The 22,685-nt window shown below is 49.9% G+C and overlaps 3 protein-coding genes across 6 annotated transcripts in view; 2 read left to right on the top strand and 1 right to left on the bottom strand.

The window, feature by feature from the left end:
* Positions 1–2,985: 2,985 nt before the first annotated feature.
* LOC138752998 (histone H1-like) lies at positions 2,986–7,289 on the bottom strand. Its single transcript, XM_069915594.1, has 3 exons — positions 7,269–7,289; positions 4,452–4,647; positions 2,986–4,092 (listed from the first exon to the last, which is right to left on the bottom strand). The coding sequence occupies exons 1-3, from the start codon at positions 7,287–7,289 to the stop codon at positions 3,149–3,151; spliced, it is 1,161 nt and encodes a 386-aa protein (XP_069771695.1). The 3' UTR covers positions 2,986–3,148.
* Positions 7,290–10,585: 3,296 nt separating this feature from the next.
* Positions 10,586–11,092, top strand: LOC138752997 (histone H1-like). Its single transcript, XM_069915593.1, has one exon. The coding sequence runs from the start codon at positions 10,586–10,588 to the stop codon at positions 11,090–11,092; it is 507 nt and encodes a 168-aa protein (XP_069771694.1).
* A 1,765-nt stretch (positions 11,093–12,857) lies between these two features.
* vars1 (valyl-tRNA synthetase 1) overlaps positions 12,858–22,685 on the top strand; it is a 74,736-nt gene continuing 64,908 nt past the window's right edge. For 2 of the 4 annotated variants that reach the window (XM_069919505.1, XM_069919504.1), the window contains exons 1-4: positions 13,356–13,461; positions 15,791–16,179; positions 19,204–19,347; positions 21,043–21,187. In XM_069919505.1, the coding sequence (XP_069775606.1) occupies positions 15,817–16,179; positions 19,204–19,347; positions 21,043–21,187 (652 nt within the window). In that variant the 5' untranslated portion in view covers positions 13,356–13,461; positions 15,791–15,816. Of the gene's footprint in view, positions 13,057–13,355; positions 13,462–13,622; positions 13,741–15,790; positions 16,180–19,203; positions 19,348–21,042; positions 21,188–22,685 lie in introns of those variants that run through there. The other 2 variants (XM_069919507.1, XM_069919506.1) reach the window with 2 other exon arrangements.

Genomic DNA, 22,685 nt, shown 5'->3' with positions numbered 1-22,685 from the left:
GACTGTGATGTCCTGGGCTGTGTCCACTACCTTTTGCAGGGCTTTACGCTCAGGGGTATTGGTGTCCCCTGTACCAGACTGTGATGCAGCCAGTCAGCATGCTTCCCATCACATTTCTATTGAAATTTTCCAATGATGTCATACAAAACCTCTGCAAACTCCTTGTTTCCTCAATATTAGTTATAGAAATAATGCAATGTAGCATTATATTAAGCTTATTTGTCATATGAATTACATTTGACCACAATTGTGATCAACATAGAACTTCCTGCAGATATTGAGCGACGAGGACTCAATGGATCGGGTGGGATGGTTCCTGAGCATCATCTGGTGGAAGTCTCATGGCCAGGGCTCATAAACAAGGACCAGGACTTGACCGGACTGGCAGTGGGAGGAGCTCTTCGAGTCACATCCTTCCTGCACAACTGGAACATCACCCTTCATGCACATGGTCTCCAAGATGGAGACAGTCGCCCATCTCTTTGACCAATGCAGATTCACTAAGTGTGCCATGGTTCATCTCCATGTCAGACGACTCTCTGATCTACCATGGGCTGTTGCTGGGGGGCGGGGGCACACACTGAGTCAGGCATCCAGGCAGATCATCCACCCGCTGAAAGATGCCCTTGGGTCTGCCTGAAACTTGTCGGTCTTTCAGCACAGAGATGCCAGGGAGGGGAATGCTGCTGACTGGCACGCTCCAGGTTGCAGGAGTATGTGCAGAGGGATGCTCTGACGCTTGGCACAGCCAATGCGAGAGCGCTGTGGGGAAAGACTAGAGTCCTCCCATTACTGGGCATTGAGGGGCTGAGACCGAGGAGAAGCTCCCTCAATTGAAAGAGGGGGGAACAACAATGTGCAGGGATGGGAGTTTTCTCATTTGTAAATGATCTTAAAGTTTATTTTTGAAAAATGAATTAATTTAGTACACCTGAAGGGTGGGAGGAAACCAGAGCACCCAGAGGGAACCCATGTAGGTCACGGTGGAAAGTACAAACTCCTTACAGACAGCGCCGGATTTGTTGCTGACACTATAAAAGTGTTGCGCTAACTGCTACACAGAGTAGGGGTCTTCTGCGAGCAGACCAACAGTTTAGCTCTCACTTTCATGTAACCTTAGATGAAAATAAAACAGTCCCCCACCCTGCTAATCTGTAAAAAGAGAAGATAAGTACGGTAGAAGGCCCATGACCCAGAATTCAATCAACCAGAAACTCAAAACAATCCATAACTTTTGAAACAAAAAAGATTTTAAATAAAGGTCTAACTGAAAGTTTAAAATTGTAAAAGGAAATGTTCTCCAAAGCAATACACAACCTCTTGGGAGCAAACTTTGTGAAGTTTTGGAGTGTCGTAAAGTATTAATCTGACAACCGAACTACATGCTTGTAAAAGGGATGTTGAGAAAAATAAAAATTCTTCATCAACCCTCGTTATGTTTAATACATAAGAAAAAGAATCAGGATGGGCGGGGGGGGGGGTGTTGGTGGGTGATGGAGGTTTGCAGACATAGCTCGTGAAGTACCTAATTCATCTCGGAAGTACAATGTAATTTGGAAGAGGGGTCAGAGTTCAAGGTGGTCAAAGTTTATCAGTCACGTGCAAGTAGGTTCAAGGTCCTGCTGGGTTGAAGAGTTCTGTTCTCTGCAACAGTAAAAACAAAATGCTGGAGAAGCCCAGCAGGTCAAGCAGTGTCCTAAATGTGGGAAAGGTCACAATGCATAATTGACATTTTGGGTTTGAGCCAGTCATCAAGGTATGGAAAAAACATTGGCAGGTGTCCAAACAAGAGTTAAGGGGGTGGGGGGGAGGTGTTCTCGCAAAGGCAGGAGGTGGAGAAGGAAGGGAGGGGACAGCAGCTATCAAGGGGAGGAGGGATGGCTGGGCAAAGGAAGGGAGGGAGGAGAGCAGGTTAGCAGAAAGCAGAAAAGTCAGTGATAATGCAATCAGATTGGAGTGTGACAGAGTATATTAATATGTTTTTGGGAGGTAAATTGGGAAAGGTTTGTTAGAGTAGGTCACAGACAAACACTTTAAAACAGATCTCTGCCCCATGCTAGACATATCGGCTCTACAGTTTTGGCAAGAGCTTTGAAGAGTGCTCAAGAGACTTTACTTAATGGATTGTTGTTTACAAAAAGCAACAGATGAAAGATCTTGTTGGAGCCGCAGACAGTCTGGAAGAGAACTTGTTCTAAGAGGTTTTGCAAGCAGAGAGAGTCAAACAGGCTTTCTCTCAGAGAGAGTGATATATAATTCTACAATGTTACAGCCAGCAACAGCAGCTGGGACTGGAATAGGACAAGCTGGAAAGCTTGTGGAAAAACCCCATTTTGAAAATTGGTTGTGAATTCCTAGTTCAGTTTCGTCAAAGCCTTTGTGGTCCATGCAAGAGGAGAGGACAGGCTGTCTAATGTTTCATTTGGAATAAGTGAAACAGAAAGGAACTCTGTGGTGACCTGAAAAAAAGAGGTTATCATCTGGAGAACCCTGAAGGGCCCAAGTTTCATCAGCAAGACACTGGAGTGGGCGATTAAATAAGAATCAGTTGTGAATGTCATCGTACAACAAATCTCTCTCTGAAAATCGACAAGAACCTTCCTGAGCGGTGACCATCTACCTTTCGAGTACCGCAGCCTGGTGAACTTTATACTCGTTAAATTCTATGCACGGTGTAAGAATTGCCTGCAACCAGTGAACTTGGAGGGGTGTGAAGTGAGATTGGGCTGTGAACTAAAAAACTTTTCTGAACTTCCACACACAGTGCACTTAGAATTAGAAGGGGGTCAAGTTAGGTTAGTTTAAGTTTGATCCTATTTAAAAGATAATTAACAACAACTTTTGTTTAAGTCACCATTTGTCTTGCTGAATATCAATTGCTGCTGGATTTTGGGGTCCTCTGGGCTGGTAACATGGGTCTTGGTGAGACAGTACAGGAGGCCATGAACAGACATGTGACAGAGAACTGAAATGCTTTACAAACGATTATGGAATTGTCAATTTTGTATTTAATGTTAAACTCAATCTTTTACAAATAAAATATGAATATATTTTTTTAAATAATTTGCAGTGGCATTTGGCTCATTTTATTGCTATATGTAGTGGCTCTGAAAAGAGCCTTTGTGTTGGGGGTTCGGAGAGAGCAGGTTCATTTCACCCCGGAGGGCACTTTCGATCTTTGGGCAACTGGGTGGAGTCGCGGGCGCCCGACCGGTAGCTTCGGCGCGTTGCTGGGCGGCCGCCTCCTTCTGGGGTTGTCCGGTCTCTTGGCCCGGGCCGCCTTGTATTTGGAGGAAGCCTTGACCTTGAGGCGTCGGCTTTGAGCGCTCCTGGGCCTGGTCACCCCCTTGCCCTGCTGCGAGACCTGGCTGCCCTTCGCCCGCAGCGCCGCCGGGGTGGCCCTCTTGCTCGGCCGCTTCCTGGCCCGCTGGGCCGGCGGCGGCCGGGACCCGGCACTCGCCGCCCGACCGAGGCGGAAGGAACCGGCGGCGCCGGCGCCGCTGGTCTTCACCAGTGACCCCTGCTTCACCAGCTGGCGGACAGCGCGATTGACGCGGCCGTTGTGCCGCGCCACGTCGTAGCCCTTGGCCGCCAGCGCCTTCTTAAGGGCGGTGAGCGAGAGGCCGCGCCGCTTCTCGGTGGCCGCCGCTGCCGTCAGGACGCGCTCGGTCACCGTGGGACCCTCGGCGCCCTGACGGCCCCGCGGCCGCTTCCTCTTGCTCCTGGCCACTGCTCCGCCGCCACCCCCTCGGCCGAGATCGCCGACGTCTTCGGTCCTCGACTCCTCAGCCATGGCGTCCTCTTCCCGCTGCCGCAAGGGTGTCGAACTCGACGCGCAGGAGATCCCCTTTGTACCCGGGAAGCGGACGGAAAGGAGACCCCCCTCCCCGATTCCGCCGCCGCCGCTGGGTCGCCCAACACCCGATTTGTGTTTCTTCCCTCCGCCAAATCCCCGGAGAGCCGGCCAAACCGCCCTCCCCGTCACGCCCGACCCGCCGCATGCCGACCCGTCGGCCGCCGTGCCTCGGAATCCCCCGGCGTCTCCGCCCGCGGTCGCCCCAACTCGCCCCCACCACCGCCCGGTCCCCCAAACTCATCGGGGCGCCTCCCTGTTTGACCCATTCCTCGGCAGAAATTGGGCAATGGGCTCGACGCTCGGTCGGCGTTCAACATTTCCCTTCCCTGTCGAGCGGCCGAGGAAGATGTTTCAGAAAGAATCGGTGGTGTCTGGGGTTACTTTATTTCTGAAACACTTCTCTAAAGGTCGCTGCAGTAACACAGGTCAATCAGGAATCGCACTCCATTGCAGCCAATGGTGTGGCTTCTTACCAGGGGCAGTGAGAATGCTGAACGATCAAAGTGTGACAGATTATAGATATGCTTTTGGGAGATAAATTGGGGCAGGTTCTTTTTTTTAGTGTTGGTCACTTCACAGAACTGATTTAAAATACTGGAGCTCTGCTCAAGCTTGGACAGGCCAGCTCCCAGAGCCTTTGGAAGAGCTTTGGGGAGTGCCCAAGCGACTTCACTAATGGATTGCTGTTTTGAAAAGCAACAGATGAAAGAGCTGGAGGAGTAGGTTCGGAGCCTAGCCTGTCCTGGAGTGTGGTTTTTGCAAGCAGAGAAGGAGTCAAACAGGTTTTTTCTCTGAGAGAAAAAGAGGGAATTCAGTTCTACAGTGTTACAGCCAGCAGCAGTAGCTGGGATTGGATCAGGACTAGATGGCAAGCTTGTGGAAAACCCCATTTGGATGACAGGTTGAGAGTCCTTAGTTCAGCCTGGTCAAAGCTCATGTGGTCCATACAAGAGGAAAGGACTAGCTGCATCATGTTTCACTTGAAATAATGGAAACAAAAAGGAAATCTGTGGTGACCTGAAATAAAGGTTATCAACTGAAGAACCCTGATGGGGCAAGTTTCTTTGGCAAAATACTGAAGTGGCTGATTAAAAGGAAGGAGTTGTGGGTGACCAGCGAAGAACAAATCTCTCTCTGAAAACCAACAAGAACCTTCCTGAGTGGTAACCATTTACCGTTCAAGCACCAAAGCCTGGTGAACATCATAAATGTTAAATTCCGTCCACAGTATAAGAATTGCTGCAACCAATGAACTTGGAGGAATGAGAATGGACTGTGAATCAAAGAACTTTACAGAACTTACATACACATTACACACACACATGCACTTAGAATTAGAAGTGGGTTAAGTTAGGTTAAGTAAGTTAATAGTGATAAGTTAAAGTTTGATCCAGTTTTCATGTTCATAGATAATTAAAAGCAACTTTTGTTTAAGCAACCATTTGTCTTGGTGAATTTCTATTGCTGCTGGGTTTTGGGGTGTCCTCTGGGCTCATAACAGAATGAGTTTTTGAGGTGATCTGGAGCTGAGTGGAGAGCTAGCGATGTAGTGCATGTTGTGGAGTGAATTGCAGCAGTATTCTATCTATGATAATAATCCGTAAATGGGCCCATACCTTATCAAATTCAATTAAGAACTCTTTAATGTTATATTGTAGCACTGCTAAAGGCAGAGCTGCTGTCCACACCAAGCAAGTAAACCATTAAATGCCGTTTATTCAAACCACACACATTCCTTTTTTTGGGGGGGTGGTGTAACAGGCTCACAGGAGTGATGTCATAATGATGCTGTGAGGCCTGGCCATTCCCCTGGCAATGCACTCCTGCAGCCTGTAACTTCTGTGCGGTGGTGGGGGGGCGGGGAAGCCCCTGTGCCCTGTTATGGCAATTCGGCCCATCATATGCGGTTTGACCCGACTTGCTACAATATCTAATTTTCTCCAAGCTCAAGCAAAACCATAAATCTTCTTTTTCAATCTTTTCATTGGTTTTTGATAAGATAATTATATCATAAATACATATGATATAAAGTTCAGGTAAAAGTGAATTAAAATGACAGATAGTAAACAAAACGGTAAACAAGATACACATATATGAAAAAAATCTGTAACTAATGTAATTTCTAATCCCAACCTATTATCTGAACAATTACAATCAAAACCAAGTGTCAACTACTAATTTCAATAATAATAGTACAAAAAATGAGGAAGAATAAAAAAGAAAAGATTTTTGATAAAGAGCAAAAATAATTGATCCATAAATTTTGAAAATAATTGAAAAAAAAACCCCAGAGAGAAAAAAAAGTCAACTCAAGGTTAAAAGATGGAATTGGTTGTTGAAACATGGGCTGATTTAATTAAGCCAAGTTTACAGTTTGAACCCCAACTAAACAGCATTCTCCAGTCCATGGGTGTTTGAGGAGTTGTGCACCGAGAGCTGGGAAGTGACATGAACTCAAAACCCAGCACATTAACACAGTCAGAAATTCCTGTCGCTCTGCTTCAATAAAGTGAAATGAACATCACTGCACAAAATCTCCCATTCCAAAGACTTCAAGCAGTGATCCATGTGTTTCTTAGATTGGGTGAAGCACAAAAGGCTGCAGACGACGTGACTGTGGTTAAAAACACGCCAAAATGCTGGAGGAGTGCAGCCGGTCTTTTCTGGAGACAAAGAAATATTGCTAACATTTTGGGCCTGAGACCTTCATCAAGAAAGAAGCAGAATATTTCCTAGATTGGATTCAGGGATGATTTATTTGTAGCAGCACCCTCTTAAAATCACCTACATTTAAAATGTGTGTTTTGTATATTGATTAGTGAATCGAACCAACAGTGATCCCATTCAAACGAGACAACATAATTTTTTTTTAAATAGGGAGACAGTAATCTGACCACATCCCACTTTCCAATTGTTCCAAGGTACTTAAATGGCTATGTTTATTGGGATAACTTAATGTTGCTTTATTGATGAAAATAAACAAATGCAGCATACAAGTAAACATTAAAAAAACCACAGTCGTGACAGGTGGGTTCATTTTAAACTGGTTCTTTCTCGTTTCCCTTTAAATTGTTCCAGACGACATATTTTCTATGAGTGTTTTGTGAACAATAACAACCTAGGCCTCAAGAGGTGGCAGTTATGTTAAAATTGCCAATTTTGCATTTGATTAGCTGCGCGTGTAACAGACCAGCTCATGTATTTCACTAACTAACATGTAACATTTCGATATGGATTATTAAGCTGCTTAGTTTAGTCAGTTTCCGCAGTGTGGGTCTCCAAAATATGGATTTAATTCGTTCCTCGTAGACAGTCCCGCCCGGATACCAAAGGGGGAAAAACAGTCAGGTAAAGGGTACATTTAAGAAACAATTTGCCAAGTCTTTGCTACAAAAGAAAGAACACTGCGTGCCTTGCCGAGTTTCTCCAGCATTCTTGTGTAAACAACAATCACAGACTTTCTTGTTCCACATCATTAAAGAGAAATCTTAATTTGAAATATTGTGGAAGATGCTCTGCATGAACAAATGGATTCAAATTTCATTATATTATCTCAGGATGTTCAACAAACCAATATTTTGCATTTCTCAGACATTTGCAGCCCACAAAAAGTCCTTTCCATTCCAACTTGCCTTGAGATTTTGGGGACATTATGTCTGGGTTCTGAACTGAGGCCAGTGACATCATGGGCATTGGTGTTTGCTCCAAAGAGACGTCTCAAGGAAGCAGCTTCTATCAAGGACACCCTCCCCCCCCACCAACATCCCCAGGCTGTGCCCTCTGCTTCCATCAGGAGGGAGGGACAAGAGACTGAAGACGACCCAACGTTTCAGAAACAGCCTCCACCATTGACAACGAACCATAGACACGACCTCACTTTCTCTCTTCTGCACGTATTTATTTAATTTTAAAGAGAGTATTCACAGAAATGCAATTGACAGGGATTTTTGTGCAGCACTCCTGCCGCAAAGCAACTAATTTCATGACATGTGTTCATAAGAATGTAAGAAGAAGGAGCAGTAGTTGGTCATTCTGCCTGTGGAGCCTGCTGCACCATTCAGTGAGCTCACAGCTGATCTGATAACATCTGCTACCATCAGGAAGGAGGTACAGGAGCCTGAAGAGACTCAACGTTTTAGAAACAGCATCTTCCCCTCTGCCTCCTGAATTCACAATGAACCCATTTTTTTTCCTATCTTACACTATTGATTTTTTTTTGAAGGGTAATTTACAGCAATGTCTGCCCTGGCGCAAAACAATGAATTTCGTGACATGTTCATGAGGGACACATTCTGATTTTCATTTAAGTTTACCATCGCCCAGAGATTCGGGGCGTCGATGAGTCCGGCCTGAGCGCGGCAAAATTGCCTCGCTGTTGCAAGCAGAGGAGGCACATGATTGGTGGGTTCTGGAGGACGCCGCCGGAGGTTGTTTCCACCGACGTCCGCCTTGCATCTTTAAAGGCCGACGTCCGCTTAGGTGTTTGAGCGGTGTCCTCTGGCTCTGCTGGGGGAGGAGTACCGCTCCTTACCCGGCGTTCAGACTCATGCCCAAGGGGCGCAGGGCTACCCCTACTCCTGGCGTTAAAGCCGAGCAGCCACAGAAGTCGAAGAAGAAGCACCAGCTCCGCCAGCCGCGGCCTGGCCGGCGCCGGCGGAAGCAGGACCTGCGGATCTCGCAGCTGATCCTGCAGGCTCTGTCCGTCCGCAAGCAGCGCGGGGGCCTGTCGCTCGCTTCGCTGAGGGAGGTGCTGCTGGCCAATGGCTACGACGTGGAACTGGACAAGGCCCGGCTCGACAAGGTGGTCAAGGGCCTGGTGAGCAGCGGCTCGTTGGTGCAGACCAAAGGCGGCAAGAGGACCTCGGACTCCTTCGACCTCAGCAAGCGGCAGAGACGACAGCAGAAGGAAGCTGCGACTGAAACCAAGGCCAAGAAGGGAACCAAGAAGCAGAAACCGAATGGCCAGAAAAAACGTAAAACCCAAAATAGAAAAAAAAAGCTGAAAACGAAATGGCCTTCGGAGTAAATTAAAGTTTGGAATTCGAAATAAACGGCTCTTTTCAGAGCCTCCAACAATATTTACGCAGTAGATTGCAATAACCACTTGTACTGTGTTCAATTTACAAAATGATTTTTAAGGGATGGATTGCAGGTAAAACCCTCCCATCTGCGGGGAATGCAGCCGTCGGAGAGCAGTAGCGATCATCGAGGACCCACGCCACCCAGCATATGCTCTGTTCTTACCATATTAAACCCAAAACCTTTTATCAATCCAATCATTATCAAAACGATTCTTAAGATGAATCTGTTCTTGCTTCTACCATCAGGAAAGAGGTAGCGTCCCGCAAGACTTGCATCACCAGGTTCAGGACACAGCTACCACCCCACTCAAAACCAAACTCGGACTCATATAAGGACTTGTGCACTTTATTGATTTTCTTTGTTCTGTCTGTATTGCAGAGTCTGTTTACATTTGTTATCTGTTTACGGTTCTTTATTCTCTCCTATCCGCTCCTTCCGATCTGCGTCCGGCTCCTTCGATCAACCCGCCGCGACGGTGCGTGAACCAACCCCCAACTTGCTGATCCATCAGATTAGTTTGCAGCTTTTCGGGCCGTAATGATGTTAGTTCCCCGAACTCTCCCCACAACCCACCCCCAGTAAAACACTGAACTGGAGAAAGTCATCAGGTCAAACAGCAAGGATTTAACCAACGTTTAACATAGCAAAGACAACCAACCTTTTTGGTCTTAAGCCTCATCAGGGTATGGTAGGCAGATATGCAAATGAAATGGAGGGACAGGGGGAGGAGGACGCGCCCACAAGCAGGAGGTAATATGTGGAGAAGGGAGGGAGCGCATATAAACGGGGAAGAGGGGATGGCTCTGTGAATGCAGAGGGAAGTGGGTGGAGAGCTGGAAGGAAATAAGACAGAGGGACGGGGAAGAGAAGGAGAACGGGGAGTGGGCTAGCAGAAACCGGAGAATTCGTAGTTAAAACTATCCGGTTGGAGAGCGCTCGGACGGGATATGAGGGGTTGCTCCTCATATCAAATTTACAGGTAGCCCTGGTTTGACAGATACGTCGGCGCGGGAGAGGGACGCAGTATTGAAATGTTTGGCCACTGGGAGGTCATGCGGATGGACTGAAGAGACTCAGCGTAACGAGCTCCCAGACCGTGGCCAGTCTCTATGTTGTAGAAGAGGCCAGAGCAGTAGGTAAATAAATTGAATAAATGCATGGATAAGAGAGTAGTTCAGTGGGACTAGCTTGTTTTATTGGCCAGCACAGATTAGAAGGGCCGAACGGCCTTTCTAGCCTCCCACGAGTACACAAGTGAAGTGTTGCTTCACTTAGAAGGAGCGTTTGGGGCCCATAGTGGTGGTGAGGGAAGGGGATGTGGACCCAAGGGCAGCATCTCCCGCAGGGGGAGGTGCCAAGGGGGCGATTGGTAAGGAGGGAGGAGTGGACGAGAAAGACGCGGTCGGAGAAGGGAAGATGTGGCTGGTGATGGGATCACGTTTGAGGAGGCGGCGATGCTTCGGGCGGGGAGGCTGTGGGGCGGCAGGCGAGGGAAGGACTGGTAGGCGGGGCTAGGTGTGATTGGGGCAGCGGATAGAGGCGGAGCCGAGCGCATCGGCTCCACCCCGTCCGCCTTCCCCTCATAATAGGTCGGACTGGGCGTCAGCGCCGCCACTTGGCGCGGTGAGCGTCGACTCTGAGGGGTTGATGGCCGAGACTGTTCCCGCTGAAGCGGACGCTCCCACCGGTGCTGCTGGTCCCGATTTCTCCGGGGTCCCTGCCGCCCCTGCCTCCTCCGCTGTCTTGGCCGCCGCCAAGAAGAAGGCGGCCCATCGGCAAAAAGGCGCACCGGCTGCCGTCGCCGAGCACATCCTAGAGGCGGTGGCCGCCGCCAAGGAGCGCCAGGTCCCCAGGGCGGGCGCCGCCGCGGCGAAGAAAGTAGCCTCGGCGGCCGCCTATGAGACGGGAACTACCGCTCTGCGCGCCGAGCCGGGGGTGGCGGAGGGCGAGCAGGGAGAAGCCAAGGTCCGGGGCGGAAGAGGGGCAACGAGGAAGGCGCCCGCCAGGAAGAGGACGGCGTCAGGAGCCAAAGCGGCCGCCCAGAAGCGGGTGAGGAAGCCGGCGGCCAAGAGCCCCCGCAAGCGCACGGCGCCCAAGAGAGTCTCTGCCTCTAGAGCCATGGGGCGGCAACGCCGGGCAGGCAAAACGCGTTAGAGTCGGAGCCCCACCCTCAACACAAAAGGCTCTTTTCAGAGCCACCAATATGCCCGAGGAAGAGCTGTGATCATTCCCTATTCCACCATTGCCATTCCTCAAACTATCTCACTGACCATTCCTTGTGTACTATCCCACCATCATTCCTTCCACTGTGACCATTCCTTGTATTCTATCCTACTGTGACCATTCCTCATGCACTATCCCACTGTGACCACCCTAACCCTAACCCTGATTCCATTAGTTTTCTCTGGGCCCTCTCCAACTGGATGGCATTATTATTGACTTCACCTGTTTCTGCTAGCACCCTCCCTATTCTCCCCCGTCCCTGCATCTTCCTTCCTCCAGCTCTCCACCTCCTTCCCTCTCCATTCATTCAGCAACCCACTCCCCTTCCTTATCCACCTGCTGCCTTTTGGACTATGCTTTCCTCTCCCCCCACCCCCATCACCATTTTGTTCAGATGCCTGTTGACATTTTTCCATTCCTGATGAAGGGCTCAGCCCAAAATGATGGTTCTATACCTTCAGTGACCATTCCTTCCCCTGTGACCATTCCCCTCATGTACTATCCCACTGTGACCATTCCTCATGGATCTGTGGAACTTGCTGCCACCCACCCAGCAGGAGAAGCCAGATCACTGGGACTATTTAAACAAGAAATAGACAAGTATCTCATTAGTGAGGTCATCAAGGGATATGGGGGATAGGCTGGAAATTGGAACTGGTGTAGAGTAGCTTAGTGTAGATTTATGGAACAGACTCAATGGGCCGAGTGGCCTGTTTCTGTTCTTTTGTCTTGTGGTCTTGTGACAAGGACACCTGCTGAGTTTCTCCAGTGTTGGGTTTTTACTTCAACCACAGTGACTGCAGACTTTTGTGTTTTACTCCTGAAATAGGTTCAATTCTTTCTCACAGATGAATCTTACCCAAAAGAACATTACAGGCTCTTCGGTCCATGAGATCTGGCCTATGTAAACCAACCACAAAAATTTATTCTTTATCAGAATCAGAATTGACAATATTGACATGAATATGAACAAAAAAAGAGGTCTCGGTGCCACAAGACTCACACCACCAGGTTCAGGAACAGCTGCTCCCCCTCCACCGTCAGACTCCTCAACAAAAATTAATTTTACTTTTGCACTTTATTGATGTTTTCCCCTCTCTGTATTGCACAGTCAGGCTGTTTATAATTCTTTATTTATTTGCATGTGTATGTTGAGGTTTTTTGCACTTAGTGGCAATTCTCCCCACCTGCAGGAAAAAGGATCTTCACGTACAGTGCTTGCCCTGAGTAATTCAAATAAAGGCTTAATACCCTCCAAATATGTTGTGTTTGAAATGGATCAGAATTCAATTATTTTGTGCAAAAAGCTTGTTTCTGATTTATCTTGGTGTCAGCGTCTGTAATTATGCAAACACAGTAATGTTAAAAAATGCATTTCGGGAGAAATTCCACAGGTCAAACAGCATCCTTTATATAGCAAAGATAAAGATAGCTAAGCAGTCGTTTCAGGGTTGAGCCCTTCAACAAGGTATGGAAAAATGTCGGCAGGCGTCGATACAAAATAGTGGGATGGGGAGGGGCAGGGAGAGGAGCACGGTCCCACAGACAGGAGGTAATAGGTGGAAAAGGGAGGGAGGGCACAGCAGCGAACGGCAGGATTGGGGGGCATGGCTCTGGGAATGGAGAGGGAAGGGGGCAGAGGGATGGGGAGGGAGAACGGTGAGTGGGCTAGCAGAAACCGGAGAAGTCGATGTTAATGCCATTTGGTTGGAGAGATTTCGACGCCGTCTGGCTGGAGAGATCTGGACGCCATTTGGTTGGAGAGATCTCGACGCCGTCTGGCTGGAGGGATCTCGACGCCGTCTGGCTGGAGAGATGCTAATTCTGTCCGGTTGAAGAGATGCTAATTCCATCCAGTTGAAGAGATGCTAATGCCATTCCCTCAAGGATCTGAGGTACTTAAGTTCAGCTCTAATACAATAACCCATATTGTATGTAATGTTTTAACTGTTGCATTGGGGCTGCTGCGAGATCCCCAATTGTTTGGCTGCTAGTTTCACTTGGCTGCCGTTTTCATTCACGAAAGGCAGTTCAAAAGGAAGACGCACATGGGCTGAGAACGTTTCGGTTTCTTTCCCTTAACCCCGCTGGTGGTGACAGATCAAGTCTTCCAGCCACAAGGTGTCAGTGAGTCCGCGGTGATAAATCCGCATGCGCTTATTTTATGTGGCCTTTGCAGAGCCTGGTAGAGGGAGAGGGGGAAGGAAGGAAGGAAGGAAGCAAGGAAGCGATTCCCCCCCCCCCCCTCCCTTTGGAGACAGGCATCCGTACAAGGTCTCTTTCTCTCTCTCCAACCGGAGGTAAATCCACACGAGGGGAGTGGGGCTGAGGGGAAGGGACTGCTTCCGCGAGTGCAGGCGCCTGGGGAGGGGTTGGAATGGAAAAGGGGGGGCTGAGCAACACGCTGCGCCGGCTCTCCGCCAATGGTGGGGCGCGTTTCATCGGCGGGTCCCGGTCCCCGCCAACCAGCCAAGGTTGCGCGGAGCAGCTGATGCAACTTGTTACATCGGAGCCGGCGGCAACACTGGGGAGGGCGACATTTCTGTGCTGATTCCAATCTGGGGGACTTCGTGGAAAAGGTGTGGATGCTGGGACAGGTGGCAGAAGCGCTGGGCCAACCAGAAGCAGGGGTGCAGTGTTAAATTTCTTTTCAGGTGCCAGAGCTCACCAAAAACGAGCAAGTAATACAAAATGCTGGAGAAACTCAGCAGGTCCAACAGTGTCCACCACTGACGTTTCAGGCTTGAGCCCCTCGTTAAGATGTGAGGGAATGCTGGCAGGCGTCGGAACAATAGAGCAGGGAGATGGGGAAAAGGCAGAATAACAAGGCAAGAGGTGACAGGTGGAGATTGGAGAGAGGGGCTGCAGCAGTGAGGGGGAGGCCGGGGGACAGGCGGGTGGAAGAACTGCAAAGACTGGGTGAGCTGGTTTTGTGGAAGGCAGTCAAGTCAAGGTTAAGGCCAGGGAGGGTGGCCAGACAGAAAATAAGGTGTTCCATCGATCTACTGGTGGTCAGGGTGGGAGAGTATGCAGGGCAGTGAACCAATTTTGGGGGGAGGGGAGTCTGACCTGGAATTGAAATGGGAGGTCGCTGTGGTTCCGGACGGAGCGGAGGTGGTGAGCAAAGCGAGCTCTCAGTTGGCGGCCGGTCTCTCTGATGCAGAGAAGGCCACCAGTGCCATTAGTGGTATTTTACCACCAGCCACCAACCCCCCCTCCCCATTCCCCACCCCAACACCCGCTTCCGTAGAATCCCCTGTATTCAGAGTCAACGTCAGGACAAATCTAATAGGGGGGAATTAGGTAAATGCGGCAGGTCGGGGCACCGGCAAAATAGCACTTATGGCAGGGAGTGGCCAATGCATTGAAATAAATGGCGGCGAGGAGGCCTTGCGAGGGCTGGCCTTGGTGGCCACCATCTTGTACTTGTAGAATTGACAGTGAACGGCAGTGCAAGGAAGGAGGACAACCTGTCGTGGAAGATGTGGGCTTCTTGGATGTTCAAAATAGCAGAGGGAGGCGGGGCCATGATGTTGACCCTGCCTGTATTTAATATGCGTCTGCTGTTAAATTCCCAACTAGTTATAATTCCCCACTTGTTTATTTCGCCTTTTTACAGAGGTGCTGGAGTGGTGCCCCTGAACGTAAGAAATAGGAGCAGGAGTTGGCCATTCGGCCTGTTGAGCCCACTCCACCATTTAATGGCTGATCTGATTATGGGATCATCTCCACCTCCCTGCCTTTTCCCCATATCCCTTAATTCTCCGACAATGTAAACTTGCCACTGCTGCTTCAATGGGCAGTGAATTCCCACCATTCTGGGGAAAAGCAGCTCCTCCTCATCTCCGTCCTAAATCTACCCCCCCTAGATCCTGAGGCGACATCCCCTAGTTCTCTTCTCCCCCCGCCTCCCTCAACCCATGGAAACAACTTGCCTACCTTTATCTTATGTACGCGGACCTGCCCATAAAACGGCCGGTAGCCGTGCGGGGCCTGGGGGGTGGCACCAGCCATCGTCCTGGGTGGGAAGATGGGGAACTCAGGCGGGAATGCTGGCCAATCCCGGGACGGCGCTCCTGACGGCGCGGGGCCCTGATGTCAGCGCCTGGGGCCCGTACAAGCGCGAGATGGCCAGAGCAATAAACCAGTCTCGATTCTGAGGCTTTGGTGTGCGCGTCGTCGTTCTCCACGCTCACGTAGCGTGAACGCTACATACGTATTTTTTTAAATTTTTGCAGTATTTCGGTCGTATATACAGATGGTCACCAGTTGCATAGGTCAAAAATCAGGGACTTACCTGTTGTGTCAAAAGTCATTGGGGTTGGTTGATTCACTGGACACATAAATTGCCCCACGTGATGGAATCTTTAGGGGGGGAGAGGAGAGGAAGAAAAAGTTGGATTCATGGAAAGGGTGGTCTTTCAGGGGGTCTGTCTGTTTGTTCTTGCACCTGACAAAGGGCCCAAGCCCGAAACGTTGCTTTCTACTGATGCTTCATGTCCTGCTGGGTTTCTCGGACCCTGGACCCCAGAATCTGCAGCCTTGCCTGTTTAACTGTAAGTGGTTTTGGGATAGACTTGGTGAACTAAAAGGCCTGTTTTCACAAAAATCTGTTTTTTTTGCCCTCAGGAACCTGTAGACCTGGTTCATTCAGGATGGCCCTGCCCTCACTCTATCTGTCTCAACACTCTCACAGCTTCCAGAACGCCAAGGTTCTCATTGCTCTGGAGTATGGGAGACAGAAATTGACAGTGGTGGATGTCAGCACGCCGTCTGCCGGAGACTCCCAGGCCAACCTGCCGCTCAGGAGGTTACCGGCAGTGGAAGCCGATGCTGGGAGCTGTGTCTGCGGCGCGTCAGCTGTGGCGCACTACCTGGTCCCTGAGCGGATGAGGGGGTCTGGCTCGAAGGAGGCAGCGTTGGTGCGGCAGTGGCTGAGCTATGCGGACATCGAGGTCATGCCGTCGTCTTGCGCGTGGGCCTTTCCGGCTCTGGGCTTGATGAAGCACAACATACAGGTGACAGCCTTCAAACCTGATTCCAATGCGTCTGCCCGGTGGGCGTTGCAGTTAGCGCCACGCTGTTACAGTGCCAGCCATCGGGTTTCACGGGTGCTCTGGTTTCTTCCCACCATTTGAATTGTACCGGGATTGTAGATTAATTGGGTGTAAATTGGATGGCACAGACCTGTGGGCTGAAATGGCCTGTTCCCGTGCTGTATGTCTAAAGTCAAGTTTATTGTCATCTGATTGTATAAGCACAACCTGACGAAGTAGCGTTCTCCGGTCCTCGATGCAAAACACACAGACACACAACCAGATGTAACACACATACAGGCAAATAATACGATTGTGGGACTGGTATTTGAAAATACAAATAAATAAATAAATATTGCTTTGTGAGCATGAGAGGCTCAGAGGGTCAGTGCGAGCGGTTCCTTTGGTCGTTCAGCGTTCTCAATGCCCGTGGGAAGAAGCTGTTCCTCAGCCTGGTGATGCTGGCTCTGATCCTCCCATATCTCCTTCCCCAACGGGAGCAGCTGTGTGCAGGGTGAAAGGGGTCTTAAGTGATTTTGCGTGCCCTCTTCAGACAACGATTCTGGTTGATCACGTTGATCGAGGTTGGGGGGGGGAGGGGTGGGATGGAGGGAGACTCCAGTGATCCTTCTTCTCTGCCTCTCTTACGGTCCTGTGGATTGACCTCCAATCCGTTTCTCTGCAGCAACTGTGCCCACACTGTGATGCATGCGGCCAGGATGCATGCGTTAGTGCTCCTGTTGAAGGTTGACATGACAGTGGCCGGTGGCCTTGCCCACTTCAGTCTTCTCAGGAAGTGCAGTCATGGTCGCAAATGAGGAGATGTTAAATGTTCGCATGATAGATCCCTAGTTCAGTGAACTCTAAGGAACTTGGTGCTCTCCGTTCTCTCCACTATTGATGTGTAATGAAGGGTGATTGTTCCTGGTCCTCTTCAAGTCCACGATCATCTCCTTGGTCTCGTCAGGAAGGGCAGCTCTCTGGCTGCTGCTTCTCACCGCTGCCTATCCTGGTTTGACCCCAGCCTCCTGTGCGGGGTTTGCACGTCCCTCCTCGGACCACGTGGGTGATCTGTCCTGGGGCGCTCCAGATTCCCGCCACGTCTCAGAGACCTGTGGACCGACCAGTCGGTTCCAGCTGCAAGTGACCTGCATGGCTCTCCTGAGAACTGCGAGTGGAGAGCCCCAAGGATCAGGATTCTCTGGAGCCGTGAGCAGCGGTGTTATCCTCTGCACGAATTCCATGGAACATTTCAGCCCTTCTAGTCTGATTCTGCCTCGTCCCACTGACCTTCACCCAGTCCCATCGCCCTCCATACTCCTCCCATCCACGTCCCTGACCAAATTCTTCTTAAATGTTAAAACTGAGCCCGCATTCACCACTTCAGCTTGTTCCACCCCCCCGCAGCTCGTTCCACACCCCCCCTAAACTTTTCCCCATGTCCTCTGGTGTGTATCTCACCTACCCTCAGGCAAAAGCTGACCTACATTTACTCTGTCTTATCCCCCTCATAATTTTGCACACCTTGAACAAATCTCTCCTCATTCTTCTACACTCCAGGGATTAAAGTTCTAACCTGTTTAACCTTTCCCTGTAACTCAGTTCCTGAAGTCCAGGCAACATCCTCGTCAATCTTCGCTGCCCTCTTTCAATCTTATTGATCTCTTTACGGTAGTGAGGTGACCAGAACTGCACACAATCCTCCAAATGTGCTTCCGGGCTGTTTCTGATACAGGAGTCGTCATGTGCACCAAAATCTTCCAGCCAACTACTTTTGTAAAAAAAAAGCTACACTAAATTAAGGCAGAAAGAGATCATAAAATGTAGATTAAAGCTTTGCAGTATATATGCCTAATATAATGATAATAATATTTTCAGACAACGTGTATATGCATCAATATATACGCTTATTGCAGCCAAACGGCTGCTTTCTGCATATAAAAGAATTATACATGAACTTGATATATAGAAGCCCGTGTCGTTCTAAGCCACTCTGCAAGCAAACTGGTTAACGGAGCTGAGCAGGGGGCAGAGAGCCCCGATGTGCCGGCTGCGGTTCCAGCCCTCCGAGCTGACGTCCTCAAGGTCCCAGGAGTCGCGAGCGCTGTCGGGTTCTGAGGGCTTCAAACCACGCGCAAGTTCTGTTAAAGTCCATTGGTTTAGTTCACTCCTGATGGTCAGTGTGATTTGTTTGTTGCTCCTCCTCGCGTCCACAAGGTGGATTAATAAATATTCTAAGTGCTGTTGGGGTTCATGTGTTCTCCTCGTGCCCGTGCGGGCTTTCCCCGGGGGCTCCGGTTTCCTCCCACCCTCCAAAAGCGAACGGGGGTATAGGTAATTGGGCGGCACGGACTCGTGGGCTGGAAGGGCCTGTTGCCGCTCTCTGTCTAAATTTTTACAAAATGCGTGTAGGGTGTTATATAATATTGTTATACGCATAAACAGAGAGACTTTGGGGTCCAAACCTGTGCAGGTTCATAGGGTAGATAAGAAGGCCTATGGGATGCCGGGCCTTCATTAGTCGGGGGGTTGAGTTCAAAAGTTATGATGTAATGTTGCAACTCAACAAATCTCTGGTGAGACCACACTTGGAATTTTGTGTTCAATTCTGCCCTGCTCTTTCCCACAGCCCTGTATCAGTCCCCACAGCCCAGCTCTCTCCCCACAGCCTTGTGTTGGTCCCCACACTGATCCCACTGGCCCGCTCTCTCTCCCCACAGCCCCGTATCAGTCTTCACACTGATCCTAATAGCCCGTTTGCTCCCCACAGCCCCATGTCGGTCCCCGCACTGATCCCACTGGCCCGTTCACTCTCCACACCTCCATGCTGATCCCTATTTACAAATAAAAAGTTTACAGGGATACTGCAGCATCCTATGTAGCTTTGCTAATGGTGTTTGCTCAACGTTCACATTGCATAACGCCCAAGTTCACAGACTTTAAGCGGCGCATTCCTGTAATGTGTATGAGATGCCCAATGACTGTCCCTCTCTCCCCTTCCCACAGGCAGTTGAAAGAGCGCAGCTCGACCTAAGGAAGACCCTGCAGTTCCTCGACAACCACCTCAAGCTGCGAACCTACCTGGTGGGAGAGGCTGTCACCTTGGCGGACATCGCGGTAACCTGTGCTCTGCTGCTGCCCTACCAACACGTAAGTGTCAAGCGATGTCGAACCCAGAGCGTTCAAACAAGCTGTAACTAACGTGCCTGCTGGAGCCTCTTTGGCCAATAGTGATGTCAAGGTTTCTTTTACTGTCGTGTAACAAAATGTTAAAGCTGTAAAGTGTCAGAGAAGGGATAGAGTTATACCCCAGCAATAAACTGTGAAGGAGCCCACAATTTAAGTTATTCTGGCCCCAGCACACGATTGGGATGTTGAAGAAAGCCCGTCAGCGCCTCTACTTCGGGGGTTTGCAGAGGTTTGGTGTGACATCGGAAACCTGGCCGTGAGTCAGACAAGCAGCCACCTTTAGCGGCGACCAGCGCCCCCTTACAGTACGAGAGAAAGAGAAGCAAAAGACAGTCCCTTCAGAGCCACTGAGTGTCCGTGGATTCACCTCCAGTGCTCGGCCACCCAAGCTCCAGGCCCAAGCTAGCGCCCGAGGGCCCCCGGGGGCCCTTCTTGCCCTCAGGGCCCTCTCGAGTGCTGGCTCCGATGACTGTGAGCCGGTCCCCCCGCAGACTTCTGCCCTCTGGCACTGCAGAGCTACGCTGCTTCAAAGTTGATCCATTAAATAGTTCAGTGAGACGTCGAAAAACGTGACAGCTCGTGATGGAGAATGTTCCAAAGTGGGAGGCAGATTCAGATTCATTGTCAAGAGTCCATACACGACATCACGTACAACCCTGAGATTCTTTTTTCTGCGGGCAAGGCAGAATTACCACTAATAGGTAGTGCAAAACATAAGCTGTACTCAGAGTACACTTGTAAACAAGTAACAAAAATGTAAACCAACTGTGCAAAACAGAGATTAGAAATGCATCAATAAAGTCAGGAATTTGTCGAGGTTTGGTGTGAAATTGGAAACCTTTGCAAATTTCTACAAAGGTGTGGTGGGAAAGTATGCTGACCGGCCGCATCGTGGCCTGGTTTGAGGACACCAATACCCCTGAGCGTAAAGCCCTGCCAAAGGGAGCGGACACATACCCAGGACACCACAGGCAAAACCCTCCCCCGCCATCGAGAGCATCGACGGGGAACGCTGACCCCAGAGACCAGCAGTGATCATCACCACCTGGCACATGCTCTGTTCTCGCTGCTGCCGTCAGGAAAGAGGTGACGGTGCCCCAAGATTCGCACCCACCAGGTTCAGGAACAGCTGCTCCCCCTCCACCATCAGACCCCTCAACGACAAACTCAGATCAGGGACTCATTGAAGGACTCTTACTCCGTTCATTATTTATTACTGAACACAGTAGAATCCCCATTATCCAGTACCTGCAGGGATCGCAGATGTCGGATATGCAAATTTTCCAGAGACTCGCTCTTCCAAGACCGAATTAGTACACCTGTATTAAGAATACACCATTTAAAAGACAAAAGTTTGACAACCACTGTTTTAATTGTCCCTCATTGACTCGTTATGTGCACAGTTTCAGACCAAAAGAAATGGGCTAATGACATTTTTTTCTCAAGCAAAGTATTTCATTAACAATTGGGTTTAGACCTTTCCTTCCCACTCACATCCCACCTTAAGCAATCCCTTACTAATCACAGAGCACCGATGGCATAGAGATTACTTAAAGTGGTGTGTGAGTGGAAAGAAAACGGTTGAGAACCACTGGGATAAACTAATGGCTTCTCTGCTTAAAGCTCACGTGTATTTTCCCCCCCCCTCCCCCGCAGGTCTTTGAGCCCGACTTCAGAAAGCCCTACGTCAATGTCAACCGCTGGTTCATGACCTGTGTGAACCAGCCTGAGTTTAAGAGGGCTCTCGGAGAGGTTAGGCTGTGCCAGGAGATGGCACCCTTGAGCAGGGAGCAAGGCCCAGGTGAGAACATTGGGAGTTGAGCAGAGAATGGTTGGGGGCGCTGGGGAGGGGTCAAGCGCAACACACAAAAAGGCCGGAGAAACTCAGCAGGTCACGCAGCGCCCTTGAGAAATCGGGGCTTATATTTTTAACAAGTGCACATAAAGTCAAAGCAAACCAATGTCTTTGGTTCATTGATCGTTCAGGAATCTGATGGCAGAGGGTAAGAAGCCATCCTTATGCCGCTGAGTGCTCGTCTACAGGCTCCTGGACTTTTTCCCCTGATGGTCGCAGAGTGAAGAGGGCACGGCCTGGGTGGTGGGGGTCCTTGAGGACAGAGCCTGCTTTTTTTTAAGACACCCCCCCTCATGTAGATGTCCTCGATGGAGTGAAGTTTGGTTCTGGTGATGTCGCAGGCTGAGTTAACAACTCTGGAGCTTTTTCTTGTCCTGAGTGTTGGGACCAATGTTGAGGTGTCAGGAAGAACAAGCAGGTGTCTGAGTGAAAAGGTTGGGGAAGGGCTGAAAGAGGACATGTTCCACCCTCCCCCCTCTCCAAACAGCTTGTATTCCACCCAGGCGCTCCCCAACCAGACCACATTAACATTGACCTCCATTTGCCCCTCCCTCTCTCCTGAGTGTCTCACTCTATCCGTCTCTCCCCAACCCCCCTTCCTCTTTCTAGCAGACCATCTTCTCTGCTCCTTTCTCTTCTTCGCACCCAACTATTGACAGATCGCCATCATCCAGGGGCCTTGCCGTTTGGCGCGGGCGACCACGTCTCTCCCTCCGCCACGATCTCTGACCCTCCGGAATTGCCTCCCCCCGTTCTCCTTCGTCGAAGGCTCTGCCTTTGACCTGAGACCGCCGTCAATGTTGAGCTCCTGATTGTACAAGGGGGAAAAAATACTGAAGGGGTTTCCCGTTGCCGCCTTCAGTTGCAGCGTTCGTTCTGGCCACTGATCAGCAGATTCATCTGCCCAGCGTTTACAGCCATAAATTCCAATTTGTAGAAACCATCCACCATCTGCAGTCTATGTGACCCCAACTGGGAGGCTAAACAGGTACTGTACCTTTGCCCAAGGGTGACCTGTTGGCTAGGAATGCCTGACACCTCCTTTTGCTGAGTAATTGTGCAGCGCCGACACTGCTGTTTAAGATAGATACTATTTAATGTCATGTAATAAAACAGTAATGTAATATTACACAAAATTACCTTTATTCTGCCATAAGGGCAAACGAAGATTCGCCATTAGCATTGCCTGGTGGCCCTTACAGGCAGAGAGTCCCCTCACAGTCGCTGAGTGTCTGTGCATCTGCCTCCAGCCCTCCCGCAGCCGCCCAGGCTCCCGTCCGATCCATCGGCCACCTGGGGTCCAGATCCAATCCTCCGGCGTGATGAGGAAGCCCTTCAGCACCCTGAGCCCCTCAGCGCCCTCTCAAATCCCAGCTCCGGCACCCGGGTCTTGTGAGCCCGTCTCCAGCAGCCTGTAGCCTGATGCAAGTCGATCCACCTGTAG

The sequence above is a fragment of the Narcine bancroftii genome, chromosome 2, assembly GCF_036971445.1.
Source record: "Narcine bancroftii isolate sNarBan1 chromosome 2, sNarBan1.hap1, whole genome shotgun sequence".
Classification (NCBI taxonomy): domain Eukaryota; kingdom Metazoa; phylum Chordata; class Chondrichthyes; order Torpediniformes; family Narcinidae; genus Narcine; species Narcine bancroftii.
Note: the sequence above shows the minus strand (reverse complement) of the source record. Positions and strands in the feature narration are given on the sequence as shown.

What these genes read in the sequence shown, in the direction of transcription:
- LOC138752997 (XM_069915593.1), top strand. Translation starts at nt 10,586, where the DNA reads ATGGCCGAGACTGTTCCCGCTGAAGCGGACGCTCCCACCGGTGCTGCT.
- LOC138752998 (XM_069915594.1), bottom strand. Translation starts at nt 7,289, where the DNA reads ATGCTGGAGAAACTCGGCAAG. An exon ending in TGCTGGAGAAACTCGGCAAG is followed by an intron (nt 4,648 to 7,268) that starts GCACGCAGTGTT and finishes TTTTTCTCTCAG; the next exon opens with AGAAAAAACCTGTTTGACTC. An exon ending in CAAGCTTGAGCAGAGCTCCA is followed by an intron (nt 4,093 to 4,451) that starts GTATTTTAAATC and finishes CGCCCCGATGAG; the next exon opens with TTTGGGGGACCGGGCGGTGG.